The 18164-nt window shown below is 40.9% G+C and overlaps 1 protein-coding gene across 2 annotated transcripts in view; it reads right to left on the bottom strand.

Moving 5' to 3' along the window:
- Magi3 (membrane associated guanylate kinase, WW and PDZ domain containing 3) overlaps nt 1-15794 on the bottom strand; it is a 224715-nt gene extending 208921 nt beyond the window's left edge. The window contains exon 1 of one of the 2 annotated variants that reach the window (XM_085677890.2): nt 15386-15794. In XM_085677890.2, coding sequence (XP_085534016.2) covers nt 15386-15707 — 322 coding nt within the window. In that variant the 5' untranslated portion in view covers nt 15708-15794. The remainder of the gene's footprint in view (nt 1-15385) is intronic. The other variant, XM_085677889.2, reaches the window with a different exon arrangement.
- Between the last annotated feature and the right edge of the window lie 2370 nt (nt 15795-18164).

Below are 18164 nucleotides of genomic sequence, written 5' to 3'. Positions count from 1 at the left end.
TAGTCCATGACGGGCACTATGACAGAATGTGTAACCTGTTAGCACAGGAAGATTTTCTTTCACACACACAGCCACTCAAGCTCTCCTCGTCCCCACTAAGGACACCTGAAGAACACTCTTCCCAGAACTGCCACCTCAGCCCCTACCTTCAGCTTCGCCTCATACAGGTAAATTCTCTATTCTCATATACATCCAGCTCTCCAGCCCTGCCTCCACCAGAAGCACAATCTTTCCCTTCTTTTAAATCAATATCCATTATAGACAAGCAAGTTTAAGTCAAAGTGCACCTGATGGCTCACCTTTAACTCTCCCTGAAAATTCCCAGCCAGAAAACTTACTTTCCCTCACTATATGTCCTGTTTACTCAGAAGCAAAAAGTACAAGTGTGGCCAGAGGGGCGAGAAATAGCATTAGGAGACTACCTAACACAGCAGCAGCAACTGAAGGGAATTGGACTAAAAGCATTGTGATCAATTTCTTTTAGAGAAATATTTTCTCAATGTTGAAACAACTGAAAAAAAAAAAACTTGGATACTCAACTGTTAACATCAGCTAAAAATTTTATATGCTTGTTTAAATCTTATCCATAAGCTATACCAGTATGTCAGGCTAAAAATGCCCTGAAAACTTATGGCATACATTAATTAAATTATTTCATGTGCTCCAACTTCTGGGTTACCACTGCATCTAACCACACTAATGAATGCAGACAGCCTCAACAAACAGGTTTAGTAATTCTAAAATAATACAGACTCCTTGAGGAATCTCATGTTTTCATCAAATTTGTATGTAAAATCTTATACCAGAAACCAAACAATAAAAGGAATGAGATGATCTGGGTTCTAGTCTACACTCTGTCACTGCTAAGAATTCAACTTTCTCTTTAGACTCAGGGTACAAACTGGATTGACGTAGTTCCTTCCAGTTGATGATGACCTTTAAGCCCAAAAGAAAATCTAACAACACAAAGACCAGGAGGCAGCGACGCCACAGGCTGCTCTGAACTACCTCTTCAAAGAGTCCATCTTAGTGTAGAGTGCTTGGAGACTGCAGGAGAGGTCTGCTTGAATACAATGAGTTATTCTCTCTAGATTGGATACGTTTTATTAAGCAAAATATACTTTGAGAAGAGTCTATATACTTAGAAAAGACCACTAATTTCAAAACATAGGCAATCTTATGTTCATTATTTTCTAGGCTATCAGTCTTTAGGATAAGTGTGCTAACAGACACCTACATAGTAAATTTAATAGCAAGGGGATGTAGAGAGGGGCTGCGGGCAGGCCTGCTTTTCATCCTGCCCAGCTCCCGCACAGCTAGCTTAGCCCCAGAAATAATAACACACAAGTTATATTCATTTAAACACTGCCTGGCCCATTATCTCTAGAGAGTTAGTTACTGACTAATTCTCATATCTTGATATTAACCCATTTCTAATAATCTCGTGGTAGAACCACGAGGTAGTGGCTTACCGAAAAAGATTCAGCATGTCTGACCTGGTGGCTGGCTCCATGGCGTCTGCCTCATAGCCCTCTTCCCAGCATTCTGTTCTGTTTTCTCCGCCTACCTAATTTTCTGTCCTATCAATGGGCCAAGGCAGTCTCTTTATTGACCAATGAAAATAACACAATAGACAGATAACCCTCCTCCATCAAGGGAACAGGAAATACAGGAAAAGTATTAATTCCAATATCAAAAATACAGTTGTTTCAAGTAGGTTCTTTAAAATATCCAAGTTTTCAATATAACTGCTCAAACCATTCACTTTTAAATGTAGCAATAATTTAATCTTATTTTCTATTTGATTAATAATCCTTATGAATAACTCTTCAGTTTTGCCAAATTAAACTGTACTACCACAAACTTTGTTCAGAAACAGAATCAAACAATGAACCTTTTATTTCAGTTTAGCATTCACCCAATGTTTTACTACATTTAACACCCACTCAATTCAAAACTGTAGGGAAAAGCAGCTTTATTCAGACATAATGAACTAATATTTTACCCAATAAATGAAAAATGAAGGCTTAATGATGCTCCTGTTCACAGTCCTCACTATGAGAACTTTAATGTGTTAATCTCTCTCTGAACCTCAGTTTCCTTGTGTATAAAGAAAGGGAGGTGCAATTCCTAATTTCTCTACAGGAAGATGTGAATGCCACCATTTCTGTCCTTATAAACCACATCAGATAGAAAAGCTAGTATGCCATGACAAGGTCTCAGGGTGGAAGAGTCATGTTAGATTTGCAGCACAGTGGTCGGAACATGAGGTTACCAACCAAAAAGAAGTTGAGTGTCTTTTTTACTTATGATTACTACATCATGAGACAGCTCTGGTTAGCTCTAACTCTATTCAAAAGAAATTAAAATTTTCATTAGTTGCATTCCATCCTAAAACAAATATTTAAATTGGTAAATAGAACCATGAGCTCAAACAATAAAATTTTGACAAAATATTCTACCCAAAATTACTAAAATGGGATAAGATACAGTTCTGTGAACAGAGGTAAGAAAGAATGGATTATTGAAGTAGATTCTAAAGCTCAATTAGTCAGTATATGAAATTAATATTAGAGAACTCTAGTCATTCCAGGCTTCTGCAACAGAAGCAGTAATTTTCCAAATATGGCCAAAAGACTTGCCTAGAAGGTATAAAATAATCTAAGAAAAAAACATAAATCTCTGTTTTGATTCTTATTAGTGAATCATACCCAATCCAAAGATGTCTCATTTTTTGTTAGACTTCTTTTGGGGGGGCCAGGGGAAAACGTTAGGGGATGTTTGGGAAATTTTGTTTTCGAATCAAGATCTCACTCATCCCAGGTCGACCTAGAATTTTTAAACTCCTGACCTTCATGCCTGCATCTCAACCAAGTACTAGGATTGCAGACATGTGCCTCCACACCCAGATGAAGATGTTCATTTGTATACACAATCATTGCATACTTATATTCACCAATAATCTACTAAAGATCTAGCTATCAGATGACTGGGCAAAACTCCTCTGTGAATAAAGATTAATATTTAAATTATTGTTTATACTCAGGTATGGTGGCACAGACCTGTAATTTTGTCACTCAGGAGACATAATTGCAAACAAAAAGATCATGAGTTCAAGGCTGCCTGAGCTACACAGTATTATCTGTCTCAAAAATAAAATCATTTTGTGTCATAAAATCTGAAAATATTAATACTTTAATTAAATATTAAAACAGTATAAAATTAAAACAATCTTTAAAAACCCTGTAAAGCGAGCATCCAACCTTTGGTTCTTTTTTGAAGTATCTCCATTTGCCCAGTAGAGGCAGAGGAAAAAGTAAATTTAACAAAAGAATTTTTATTCTGCAATGCCTGCCAAATTGCTTTTTCGTTATTAAAAAGGTAACACATTATATTTTACTTTAAGCAGTGTTTCTAAGCTAGAAGTCAGTAGGTTCACTTATATATAACTGCTATGAGATCATACTTAAAAGGTAAAATTAGGGAACTATCTTAGGGTTGATATTGCTATGATGAAACACCATGACCAAAAGCAACTTGAGGAGGAAAAGATTTATTGGGCTTACACTTCCACATCATCACTCATCACTGAAGGAAGTAGAAGACAGGAACTCAAGCAGAGCATGAACCTAGAGGCAGGAGCTGATGCCGAGGCCATGGAGGAGTGCTGCTTACTGGCTTGCTTCCCATGGCTTGCACAGTCTGCTTTCTTAGAACCCAGGGCTACCAACCCAAAAATGGACTCATCAAAAATGAGCTGGGTCTCCCCACAATCACTAATTAAGAAAATGTCCTACAGCTAGATCTTAAAAAGACATTTTCTTAATTGAGGTTTCAGATAACTGTAGTTTGTGTCAAGTTGACATAAAATTAGTCAGTACAGGAGCCTTTAGAAATAATGCGATAGTGATACTGTCTCAATTTAAGTCTAAAATGTCTATTGCTTTAAAAGCAAAACACTGAGAAGCAATTAGTTTAGAATTTAATTTTCAAAATGGATAATAATGTTAAGTTTTAAAACGTTGTTTTTGAACTAGGACATTTTCTCACTACCAAAGTTATTTAATGATCCACCAAAGCATTCCATCTACTCTAGAACAAGAAGCCCTGACGTGGAGAGTCTCATTTGATATTGTGTGGCTTTTGTTTTTATTTTTCTTTTTGCATGAGAACACTTATAAGTAGTATGCCTCGACTGAACATATCCAAGCATCAGCATCTCAATTTTCTAAGCAACTAAATGTTTTAAAATGTTTTATTGCAGGAAGCCAGGTACAGTTAGAGACTGACCTAGTCTACATAGCGAGTTCCTGGCCAGCCAGGGCTAACCAGCAAGATACTGTCACAAAAGGGGGCTGGGAATCTAGAGAGATTGCTCAATGGTTAAGAACACTGACTACTCTCCCACAGGACCCAAATTCAGCTTCCAGCACCCACATAGCAGCTCAAAACTGTCTATAATTTCAGTTCCAAGGGATTTGACACCCTCTTCTGGCCTCTTTGACACCAGGTATGCAGCATGGTGTACAGAAAAACATACAGGCAAAATACTCATACACATAAAAATAACGTTTTTATAATTTATTTTTATTTTATATGCACTGGTGTTTTGTCTTCATGTAAGTCTGTATGAGGATGCTGGGTGCCCTGGAACTGGAGTCACAGACAGGTGAAAACTGCCATGTGGGTGCTAAGGAGTCTAACCCAGTCCTCTGGAAGAGCAGACAGCGCTCTTACTGTTAAGCCGTTCCCTCCAGACCAAAAATAATTTTGTAATTATTGCATTTATGTGTGTGCGCGCGTGTGTGTGTGTGTGTAACTACATAGCTGTCAGGACAATATAAGAGGGAGGTGGATCTTTGTACCACTTAGGTCCCAAGGATCAAATTCACAGGATTGTTGGGAAGCACTTTCACCAGCACAGCCATCTCTCCAACCAAACTTCTAAATTTTTATATAAAGCAGTTTTCAGATTTAAAAACATCAAATGCAATAACATTTGAGCAAAATATTTGACAAAATTGGTCTCAGCTTTGTTCTACAGCATATATGTGATTTTTGTTTGTTTGTTTGTTTGTTTAAATTGGTTTTATCTCAATTAGGTCCAGCTGTTGACTTCAAAGTAGCAAACATTAAGTGTTTTAAAAGAGGCTACATCCCATGCTGTCAGCTTAGCAGCCCTTCCTTTGAGGAACTCCCTCCTCTTTCCCATTTGTGGAATTCTGCTTTAATGATATTGTGTTATCTGTACGGAGCTGCAAGAATGGACATGCTATCCCAGCCTGTCCAATCACTGTACACCACGGACCTCTATTTAGAGCAGTGGCTCAAAGAGATGAACACAGAGTACATCAAAGTCCCTCCATGGTTTGTTATTGGACACCATAAGAGAAGATGAGAAGCTTTATTGACCCTTATTTCTAAAGGGTTCAGAGCTTCCTTTCCTGTCTGTCTTGCTACAAAATTCTCAAAATTGGCATATGAATTGAGTTTTTTCGTTGGTGTTGGTGTTGGTGTTGGATTTTTTCATGTTTCCTGCTGAGATCTAAGCCATTTACCACAAGTTTCCTGTGCATAATTAGTTTGAATGATTAGGTACAAACAGCACTATTTCTCTAGGACTACTTTATTCAAGCACAATTTTAAAAGTTATGTTATCAAAAGAAAAAAAACAAAACTATTCTATTTAAGTTCAGAAAATAAAGTATTTGCTAATAAAAACGTCTTCTCTTAATAAATTTTCAATTCATAAAATTACTTTATTAAATATCATCATGTACAGTAAAATCCAATTTTTATAGTCATATGGGTAGCCAAATCCTCACAAGCTTTCTGGAAGGAAAATAATTATGTTTAAAACTCTCTGAAAAAAAAAACATAGCAATAACCAAGGGTTTAAAATGTCAGAATTGTTAAGTAGATGTTATTATTCATATTGCAAATCCAAGACATTAAGAAGGTGTCTTCCTTAGAGCTTCTACTGCTGTGATAACCAAGCAGCTTGGGGAGGGAAAGGATTATTTCAGCTTATAATTCCACAGCTCAGGTCACCACTGAAGGAGGTCAGGGCAGGAACTTGGAGCAGGAACTCGTGCAGAGGTGATGGGGGAGTGCTGCTTACTGGCTTGCTCCTCCAAGCTAGCTCAGTTTGCTTTCCAAACTGCCCAGGACCACCGTCCAGGAGTAGCACTGCCCTCCCTGGGTGAGCTGGGCCCTCCCACATCAATCTTCAATCAAGAAAAAAAACACCACAGGCTTTCTCACTAGCCAATCTGGAGAGGCATTTCCTCAACTGAGGTTACCTCTTCCCAAGTGACTCCAACTTTCATCAAGTAGGCATTAAACTACCCAGCACAGAAAGGATATTCTCTAAACAAAACAGACCCTAATAATTAAAGGCAAAATGTCTAATTCATTCCTATTCCATGATAAAAACAAAATAAAAACTTCCCAACTAAATTATAGTAGGAAAATTTAACTCCCCTCTTTAATTCTTTTTTTTTTCTTTTGATGACCCACTGAATTAGGGTTGCTTATAGAAAAATGGATGAGAGACTTTTACAAGAGCATAGGCATCAAAACAAGTGGCCACACCATGAAGAACGTCTCTGCATTACTTAGCAACCATTAGTTTTGAATATATCTTCAGGAAGGGGTGGGGCCTCCAAAGAGCCTCCCTGTCCACAACAGGACATGGGACACAGTCAAGCCCAATCTTGTGCCAATCTTGTACAGATAATCACAGATGCTAGCTGCTATGAGTTCGAGTACAATGCTTTCCAATAACCGGATGTCAGCAGTCGACACTAAGCACCACTTCATCAGGTTCTTACACTCTGTCTCTTCTTTCACCACGTCCTCTGAACCTCGGAAGGGGTGACACATAGATACATATGTCCCATATTTGGCTCTGCATTCAATCATCACATGTTCTCATCACTTTGAGCAGTCATGAGTCTCTGCAGCAGTGTACATAGTAAAAAGATGCTTCTCTGAACAAAGTTGACAATAACATTAGCTATATAACCTTTTACATGCCTTAATCTCTAAACAATATGTCTAATACATGTTAATAAAACAAAGTAACTAAATCTACAAACACAGACTGCCCTTTCTCAGGTGCTTAGATTATGTCACAACTGAAATTTGTGATCTGCAAAATGCAGTCTATACTCTCTGGGCTATCCATGCTGGAATGACTGAAATGATTGAAATGGTAGGAGGTTTACTCCTCAGAACCACAATGCCACAAGCCACTAGCTGCATGAAATTACTGGAATAGTGGAGAAATAAAGATATGATACCAATCTTGTAACTAGAAGTCAATCCGCTGTGACTTAGTCAAGGTTAAGAAGGAACTCTGTTTTCAGTTCCCTTTCTACTACATTAGTAAACTATGTTTGCACATAAAATTGTTGGGTTCCAAAGTAATCCAAACAAATTTATTATCCAGAAACAATTAGTATTAATGGTAATATTTCCATACATTCTGGCAAAATTTTAGTGCACGTGCTGCCAAAGCAAGCACAACATTATGGCAAAAATAAGAATATCGTGGTGCTGTATCATGAGTGGAATGAGACTTAAGCTAAAGACAGAAATACCATTAAACCCACCAACAGCATCATTACTAGGAGAAACACATTTTAAGTTAGAATTGAGAGAACATTATCAGGAATAATACAAAATAGAATTATCTCTATATTTAAGCAATATAATTTCCCATCTACTTTCCAATTAGCATATAATGTTATGAAATATGATTTGTGCATTTGTACTAAGTGGTTCTTTGCTTTGGGGTTTTTTTTTCTTATTTTGTTTTTCTGAGACAGGGTTCTACTGTGTAGCCCTGGCTGTCCTGGAACTCACTTTGTAGACCAGGTTGGCCTCAAACTCAGAGATTCACCTGCCTCTGCCTCTCAAATGCTGGGATTAAAGGCGTGTACTACCACCAACTATATTAAGTAAAGTGTTTTTAATATACACACATATAAAAACTATAGCAATGGAACACCTTATAGATATTTATAGACTAACCTGTGCTTTTCTCATCTCGTCTACTACTAAAAAATGTTCTTCTTCAACTAAACCAAAACCTATCTATCTTTCAAAACCAAAATAAATTCAGGTTTTTTTCCTAATTCCTTCCCCATCCAGCCAAGTCAGAAAATAAGGAAAAGTGACCAGAACTCTACTAAAACAAAAACAAACGAAACCTTTCTCTTACTTCACATACACATCTAAAGTTTCACTATTGACACCGCTTGACAATAATTTCTTAGAATTTTACTTTGTAAAAATCATTTAATGTGATGTCTACTAAAACACAGCAGTGATTCCAATATGGGTGGTATGGGAGACTCATTCTGAAAGTGGTACAAATCAGCACTTGGTGAGCAACTTACAGACCTTTTAAAAGATACTTTTATTTATTTGATTTCCCTTTTTTGTAACAAGGAACCAAAAACCCTCACTAAGATATTCTAATGTTCTCTCTCTCTCGCTCTCGCTCTCTCCCTCCCTCCTTCCATCTCTCCCATTCCCTCCCTCTCCCTCTCATTGACATAGGGTCTTAGGATGCAAACCAGGCTGGCTTTGAACTCTCAGTCCTCCCACCTCAGACTATCAAAGAACTAGACTCAAGGGTGTCTATTGCTACATCTATTCACAGTAACTTTTTAGAACAGCACACTACAGAATTTAGTTTTCCCCCAAATTCATACTAAATCTTACATGAGGAGTTTCAAATAGTAAGGAAAAGGTAAAATGAATAAATAAATAAATAAAAACCTTTCCTACAAAAAATCTTTATCAGTGAATCACTTGGTTCTTATGATTTTATGTGCTTTTTAATGATACCATTTCTGACTCATTTGACAACGCCAGTGCTAGCTGCTGTGGGGACATCGTTAGGTATCTGAGGGGGAAGCAAGTTCTGTAAGCCGATTTTTCACTTTCTCTAAAAGAAGCAGCATTCCAAGGAAAACTTTCAAAATAATATTGGTTTTTTTCAGGACAGGAAGAGCAGTGAGTAGACTTGCCTTTCTTCCACCACACACGTCTCCAAAGCACCAGCCTCCTCGCTGCACAGCAGCTCTCCACCCTCAGCAGCAGTGTTACATCCAGGGGCCACTCCTCCCTACCAAAATATTTGAAGAAATATACTTCTCAACATTTCAGGACACATTCTGAAAAAGTTGGGTCTGGCGAGATGGCTCGACAGGTAAGAGCACTGGCTGCTGCTCTTCCAGAGGTCATGAGTTATATTCCCAGCAACCACATGGTGGCTCACAACCACGTGTAGTGGGATCTGATGCCCTCTTCTGGAATAAAGTTGTACAGGAAGATAGAGCTCTGATATATAAAATAAATAAATTCAAAAAAAAAAAGAAAAAGTTAATTCACGGTAACATATTTGCAGTCTTTAATATTAAAACATCTTTTGTTAAATCACAAAGGACCAAAAATTCACTTTAAAATCAGTAGAGTTTGATAAAGAATATATGAGTGGCTCAAAAATAAAATTATTGAAGCCAGGTGGTGGTGGCGTGCATCTTTAATCCCAGCACTTGAAAGGCATAGGCAGGAAGATCTCTGATTTCAAGGCCAGCCTGAATTCTACAGAGTGAATTCTAGGACAGTCTGGGCTACAAAGAGAAACCCTGTCTCGAAAAACCAAAAAAAGACAGGAAAAAAAAAAATGAAGTTATTTGGTGTAGTTGTACATCTCACAAGTTCAAAGTCTGCCAGGAATGCACACCAAAATAAATAAGTAAATAAATAAGGCCTGTCAAGGATGTCAAGGAAAGAGAGAAAGGAAGGAGGATGAGGAAGAGAAAAGACTTTTTTTTTTGGTTTTTGGAGACAGGGTTTCTCTGTAGCTTTGGAGCCTATCCTGGAACTAGTTCTTGTAGACCAGGCTGTCCTCGAACTCACAAAGATCCACCTGCCTCTGCCTCCTGGGTGCTAGGATTAAAGGTGTTTGCCAAGATAACACAGTCCAAAAACACTAAACACTGAGTACCCACAAAATTTCAAAAAGGACTTGGAGGGTTATAGACTAAAAACAATGTGACATTATTCACCTAAAGATGAGATGCTAACATTATAAATCAGATACTCAAACAAATTTAGATGTTTTACCATTGACTTGCATAAATTAGTGAACAAACTTTTAAGAATGACTAAACAAGTGGTTTTATAAAGTATTCCCCACATTAGAGGAAAAATAACATGTACTTGTGTTGTTGTGTTCCATGAAATTCAGTTTTATCAATGAATTGTTGTTGTGGGAGTAACTTCCGCTGCCTCAACCAATAGTCGCTGAAGCACGAGCCCACAGTGCAGCGGGGAGCGACTTCTGCTCCGTCAGCCAATAGCTGCTGAAATACCAGCCCACTGGGGCGTGGTATATTTCTCTTTTAAAAAGAGAAGTAGATCCGGATCAGGCCCTCTTGGTTCCGGTGCTTGGTCCTGGCTCCTGCTCCCGGCTCCTGCTCCAGCGACTAGGCTCCCTTCCTGACGGTTTATGGTGTATGTAAGTTTTACCCCCCAAAATAAATAACCCCTTAAAACATAACTGGTGTGGAATTGATTCGCCGATAAATTGTATAAAACAAAAAAGTGATCTGAAAATTTAAAGTGTCAAATATTAAACCTGTGTTTGTAGCAAGACAGCAAGAAATAAAAGAATTTCTAAAAAACATCAACCTAAGAAAGACTGTCTAAAGTTAAGGGGAATATGAGAGTTGGTTTTATGTCAACTTGGCACAAGCTATAGTTATTTGAAAGGAGGGAACCTCAACTGAGAAAATATCTCATAAAATCAGGCTATAGGCAAGACTGTAGGGCATTTTCTTAATTGGCGATTGATCTGGGATGGTCCAGCCTATTGTGGGTGGTGCCATCCCTGGGATGTTGGTCCTGAGTTCTACAAGAAAGCAGACTGAGCAGGTAGTCCACGGAGTACAAGTCAGTAAGCAGTACTCCTCCATGGCCTCTGCATCAGCTCCTGACTCCAGGTCCCTTCCCTGCTTGAGTTCCTGATCTGACTTCTTTCAGTAATGAGTCAGGAGAAGTGGAAGTGTAAGCCAAATAGACCCTACCCTTCCTAAGATGCTTTGGTCATGGTGTTTCATCAAAGCAATGAAAATCTTCAGACAGGGAACATAAATCAATAAGGCAACCAGTATGATTGTCTTACTTACACCAGAAAAGTAATCAAATTAAATACATGAGAGATATTTGGATACAGTACTCCTACAAAGTATTATAGAAAAAAGGTTTTAAGTATAAAGATGTTAACAATGTAGTAAGAGTAGCACACCAGCTGCTGCTGCAGCATATACCCCCTAATTTTTTATAGGAATCCTGAACCTGAACCACTAAATTAAGACCTTAAGAGGAAAAAATCTGCTACCAAAAATCTGGAAAAGCAGGAATGTTTCAAATGAAGGTTTGTCAAAATTTGATACAATTGTATTCAACAAAAGGCCTACCTCACCTAATCTCTAGTTTCTGTTGGTATTGAATTGAAGATTGTATTGAAGATATTGAATACTTGGTTGTATTACTAACCTAAAAGGCTAGCAGTTAAGTCTCATTTCTTTTGCTCATCTCTTGTTTGGATATTAAACCACTTAAGCAAATTTCAATAATGTTCCAACTTACCCACAAAACTAAAAACCATCGAAAAGATCCAAGAGTTGAGAAGTAAAGCAGAGTTCTTATTACTAGGATTATCATACACATTCCTTATTTTAAGCATCCAATAAAGTTTCTTCACTAAAGGGGAATGTATTTCTAGGGGTGAAATCATTTTAAAGTAATTTCTTTAGACACTATAATCCCTGAGTCAGTGGTGAGCATTTTTACCTGCATTTAAGATGTTACAAACTTTGTTTCAAATTAGTTGTTAAACACACAACTAACTGCATTAAACACAATGTTCCCTGTGATTTTCATCCCTAGACACAGTAGTAGAGTTAAGGCAGTCCAATGCACTGTGTGCATACTAAGGCAGCACACAATGATTCCATGTACTTATAGACTATAATGCAATACTTAATCTTTAACTAGAACAAAATCTGTGTAATTTACAACTGATGAAACATTTACAGGTGTACTAAGAAGCAAGTACTTATGTTTTCTAAAACTCTACAAAACTACCTAATTATCATAGTAATCCAAATAAAAATTGTTTAAGAATATACTCTGATGTAAAATCACAGGCACTTGTGCTAGAGACAGTATTATACCATAAAAAGTTTCACCAGTGTTCCAAAGTTCAAAAGTTCAAATTCGAATGACAACTTTTCTCTTGCAAAAAAAAAACAATAACAAAACAAAAACAAGCCACAGATAACAATTAAAAAAGAAATAACTAATTGGGCTAAGCAATAAATGGTACTAAAGATTAACCTTTAAATGTTAAAGTATTGATTGCTAAGTACTATATTAACACTAAAACACTAACCCAACTCAGAGAAGGATACAAATTTTAAACAACTACTTTTGATTAACCATTATAAAGTATAACAAATGAAAATAAATACAACTAAATCAAAGACATCCTTTAAGTCCCTGTATTGACAGCTTTGGCCAGACTCCCCTGAACATCTCCAGGATGGAAAGAAAAAAAGGGGGGGGGGGGCTGGAGTGAGGAAGTAGGGCTGCTGCAGCCTTGTCTACAGCGCAGCTCGTCCTTCTGCCAAACTGTCAAAGACAGTATGAGATCATTACTCATCAACATGACGTCTTACAGAAATGGCCACATTTTACTCTTTCACTGTGTTAGCTTCTAAATGACTTTCAAGAATGCATTTTAGGGAAGAGTTGCCAGTCAAGAAGAGTGTATAATGCTTTAAATTTAAATGCTAAAAATGAATTTAAATTAAATTCATCTCTCTCACAAAGTTTAGATAAACTGGGATTGGGGGCAGGGCAAGTTTCTTTATAGAACACCTTACACTGTATTTTCATGCTTTTCTAAACAAATCACAACCATATAGAATCCAGAATCCTCTGGAGATATACTTGTGCTATTTTTAACCAAATCCAAGTTGTACAAACAGCCTCTTCAAGTTCTTAATTTCTAGTACTAGAGCTTGTGTTTAACCTACAAAACACTTAGTATTTCATTATAAATGCGCTTTGAAGCAAAGACATTTAAGAAAGTCATTTACCTAACAAATATTTTCATTATAATTTGCTTAGAGCAGTTTCAAATCCCAAATGACACAGAAATAGTGATATCCACTACAAATTATCAATGCTGAGCACATTTTAAAAAGCAAGCACAACATTCAGACTGTGATTGACAAGATGTGTTGTAGCCATTGGCACCAGTTATTCCCTTTATTTTGACGAAATATTTAAAATAGGACAGGTCTTTGGTTGCCAAAAAAGGAAAATTTTATTAATAAAAAATGTTGACTATATTCTGGGGCACAAAGAATTGGATCAATACAGTTAGTTAACTAACACTACTGAGTAACACTCCAAACCCTTAAGTATTTTCTTCAATTCAATGTGAAAGTTGAAAAGTGTATAATTTGTAAGCCAGATTGGTATTTATGAAGGAGCCACCGCCTAGTCTTTGAAAAGAATCACAATGATTTGGAATACACCAGCTTCCTCAACAACCTAGCAACTTTATGGTTGTTTTTTAAACAGTTATTCTCCCAATAATGCCCCATGATCAAAACAAAACAGAGCGATGATACACATGTTCTCACCATTTGCTGGCTTCCTGGGATTTCATCTAAGTCAGAGGTTCTCAACCTTCCTAATGCTGTGACCCTTTAATACAGTTCCTCATATTGTGGTGACCCCAACCATAAAATTATTTCATTGCTACTTCATAACTGTAATCTTGCTACTGTCATAAATCATAATGTAAATACTTGATGTGCAGGATAGTTTATATTCAGACACACCCCCCTCAAGGGGTCACGACCTATAGGTTGAGAACCACTGATCTAAGTGGCTAGTAAATGTTTCTGTACAATCTTTTCAGTATTACAAACAGTAACCAACAGGCCAAATTACAGCCCCAAAAGTCTTCCCTCACCCTTCATATATGGTTGTAGAAGAAATAAGAATCTTACAATCCTCAAAATCAAAGAAAAGGTTGTTTACAGTCTGACAAAGTTCTAAAAACTAACAGTAAGAAAAACTCACAAAAGCACAGATCTTAAAATGGGTATGATAAAACAGGAAAGAACCTTCATTCAAGATAGTAAGGCTGTTACATACCCACAATACATACATATATTGTCTCAAATCATCAGTTGCAATTAGCTCAAGGACTACTAAAGAAATATTCCTCAAGTGAGCTGAAGAAGAGGAAGAGGGGAGAAAGAGAGAATATTAAATTTTCTCTAGAAATTTTTAGCATTTTGTAGTGAAAGGGAAAGACCAACATCTTGCCCGGGTCACGATTTGGCAGCCCTATATGTTCAAATGCACCGCATATTCAGTAGAAACAATTTGATCTCTAATAATTCATCACAATTCTCTTGCCTACAACCATCTCAGAAGCCAGAATCACATTTTACCAATACCGAAAGGTACAACAACATTCTCCTTACAAATTCATAAGAAAACTTACTACATACTACCAGACCAGACTGTACGCAGTCTGATCAATGCTTTCCAACTAGCGAGCATGCCATAAGCGTAGCGTGCTTTGCGGCACATTTTACGAGCATCAAAGACACCAGGGCAACGAGGGTTCTTTTTTTACCCAACGCTTCAACAAATTCTGTAGATTCAAAAGCCTCACAAAAGCATTTGCTAGGCTGGGCACCTAGGTATTTTCCAAACACAAGAGCTCCACTCCACATACCACCCGTTGTACCTCGCCGATACCCAGACACCTGAGCCACCTAGACCTACAGAGTTGGGCTGTCAGCTCCCAGACGTCTGCGGTTGTGCACGACACACCGGGCCAGCTGAGCCCTCCTGGGAGCTTTCGGCGGTAACCTAGGCACTCGATCCAGCGACAGGTCTCCATAGCAAAGCCCTTTCTCCGCGTTAGAATACGCAGAACCGTTCCCAAGAAAAGACTATCGCGCTAGATAGGACCTTTTCCACAAAAGGGAGCAGAAAAGAATGGCCTTCTCTAGGCAAAAAAATAAAAATAAAAAATAAAAAATGCAAATACAAATAGAAACTCTTGTCTGCGGTGGGAGACCGAGCTGGATTAAGAAAGCCAGCTCCTAGTTGCAATTCCCTGACAGCCTACACAGCTGTCGGTTCAACCCGAGCTCAGTTTTACCAGCCGCAAAATGGGAAACCCCGGCGCCGCCTCCTCTCCCCTACTCCCTCCCCTCCCTAGGGAGTCGGGACCCCGAGGACCCGGGTTCCCGAGCCCACAACGTACCTGGCTTCACGGTCTTCAGACGGATGGGCTCGCGGAAGTGGCGGATGACAGCCAGGGTGTCCCGGTTGGTGAGCCCACTGACCGGCGTCCCGTTCACCTCCAGCAGCACATCGCCCGGACTGGGCGCCTTGCCCGAGACCACGCAGCAGGTGCCTCCGCCGCCACCAGGCTCGTCGCGGAGCCGCCCCAGGTAGGGGAACTCGCCGCGCTCGGCGCCGCCGCGGATCTCCGCGCCCAAGTCGCCCGGGGGCCCGGCCCAGGACACCGCACACTCCTGCACCTTGCTGAGCCAGTGCTTCTTCTTCTTCAACGTCTTCGACATCCCGACCTGCGCTGCACCATGGGGAGCCCCCGCGCGGGCGGCCGCGGTGCCGCTCCGGGCCCCGCGTACAGCCCGGCCAGAGGGGCCCCGCCGCTGACCCCCCGCCTCAGCCCGCCGGCCGCGCGCCGCCGCGAGCCGCCCCTCACGCGGGCCGCCGAGGAGAGCCGGAGGGAGCACGCGCCCCGCGGGCGGCGCCGGCGGGGTCTCCGGGCGGGGTCAGCGCCGACGGTCGGGGCTCGGCCGCCCGCCCGGCGGGAAGGGGCTTGAGGCAGAGGGGCGGGAGCGGAGGGAGCAGCTGGAAGGCGAAGCTCCGTCCGGGACGCGCGCACGGAGCTCGGTCGCCCGCTTGAGCGGCGCCGCTGCGGAGCGGGAGCGCCGAGACCAACGCCTGCCCCAGCTGCCAGGAAACTGGCGCTTTCAAACCCGCCGCAACCTCCTCCCCGCTTGGCCCCTCCCCCGCCCTCTCCGGCCCGGCCCCGCCCCCTCCCGCAGCGCAGCGCCCGGCGCGCTGTCGTCACCAGCCCGGCTCTGGGGGACGAGCCCAGCTCTCGACTCCGCACGGCGGATTGGGTTCCGGCAGGCTGGGGGCGGGCTCTCAGCGGACCTGCTGATTCTAATTGGCTGTGCTGAGTAGAGAAGGCGGGCGCTAGAATGACTGAAGTTTAGAGAGGGAGGAAAAAAGAAGTTTAGAGTCTGCGGGAGGGAGGAAGGGAGGGGAAGAGAGAGGGCTGGTCTGGGAGCGGGCACAGGTCGCCAGGCCGGGAGAGGCCCTCCGCCCAGGGCCTGGAGCCAAATGAAACTCGGACCCAGAAAGGGACCCAAGTCCCCAAGATGGGGGCGTGCCCAGCTGGGCAGGGGGCGGGGACTCGGAGCCTGAACAGAAGGACTAGCCTGCGAGTGCTTGGCTTGGATCTTGCGAGCTCAGTTTCCAGCTACCCCGAGCGGCCGGGCCTCTAAACGGATTCGACCAGTTTGGGTTCGTTTATTCGTCCAACAGATGTTCTTGAATGATCCACTGTGTCGAGGCATTCAGAGTCCGGATATGGAGGGTTAAATACAGACCGGCGTTTGACTGCTATGTGATCTCACGCAAGTTAGACAGCCTTGCTGAGAGTGAAGATCATTAATTGCACTAGCCACAGGGCTCCGAGAAAGAAGAAAACGGTGAACCTGCTCCCAAGGAGACTGCAGCTTAACAGAAGAGTCTGACAAGCAGATCTCTTGAGGGAAGCGGGAAGGAGCTAAATCCTTCCACTGGTCACTTGACCTTGGCCAGATCTCTGCTTCGTGCCTGTAAAGAAGGTGGAAGGAGAGGTGACTGTGAAGAAACACTTCTTAAGGCTTTTCTCCTTCTTTATTGGACTCATTCTTCCTTGTCGTTGGACTGCCCCCGTTCTAGAAAAAAATCTCATCCAAGTAGTCTTCCAGGATTTCTAGGAAAGTGTTTTCTCTGAACCAGGGCACTTTGTCTCCCTCTGTGACAGGACATGCCTTCTGATTCCCTTTAATAATAGCCCTTATTTAAACTCTGAGAAACTCCACAGACTGGACCAAGCTTCAAGACAGCTGCAGTGATTTCCTTCACACCACTGAATTGGAGAAATAAAAACACAAAATGTAGTCGAGGCTCAAGAAAACAGGAGGAAAGTGGAGTCCTGGAGCTGCAGGCTTGGGACCTGCCAGGCAGAGAAGGCCCAGAGGCTGCCAGACAGGAAACTGTAACCTTCAGTCCTTGCTTGGAGTCTGCTGAGCAGTCACCCAAGAGAGGAACAAGGCGATTTCTATAGGATCACCCCCCATCCTGCTGAGCCTCACTCTAACCAAATCCATTGGAACTCAGATGGCTTTTGATGCTCTTCACACTGATGATGGGGGTAGAGGAAGCCCAGCATCTGGAAACCAGTGAGGGAAATGTTTATCACAGGCATCATGTAGATTACTCAGATTGACCCACACCCGAGATAAAATTCAATTTGTTTTATGAACAGCTGCTTAATGCTAATAAATTCCTGGATAAAAACTCGATCACCTTAACATCTATTTTTGCTGAGACTCTGAAACACATTTCTCTGCCTAAACTGTATCTGTTTGGAACGGCTAAGGCAGCAAGGAACAAAACATCTGACTAGTAGTAACTTAGAGTGTGAGGTCATTTTTGACATCCTTAGCATGAAGTTTAAGTGTTGGTAGTTTCAGGACTAGTTGGGCAGGAAGATCTCTGTTATCAAAGACCGAAGAGCTTTTTGTGTTTACTCTTTGCCATCATATCCGTATGAACTTTTGTCTCCAAGCCTGTCACCTCTTAATTACAAGGTGGCTGCCGCAGCTCCAGACATCACATCCTCAGGGGTCATTAGATGAAGCAAGAGAGGAGGGTAAGGAAATGTTACTCTGAAGGAGAAAAATCCTACCTAGCTTGAGCCACCATAGTTGGCTAGAAAAATGGTCACATGGCCG

This window comes from Myodes glareolus, chromosome 17 (genome assembly GCF_982192425.1).
Source record: "Myodes glareolus chromosome 17, mMyoGla1.1, whole genome shotgun sequence".
In the NCBI taxonomy this organism is placed as follows: domain Eukaryota; kingdom Metazoa; phylum Chordata; class Mammalia; order Rodentia; family Cricetidae; genus Myodes; species Myodes glareolus.
Note: the sequence above shows the minus strand (reverse complement) of the source record. Positions and strands in the feature narration are given on the sequence as shown.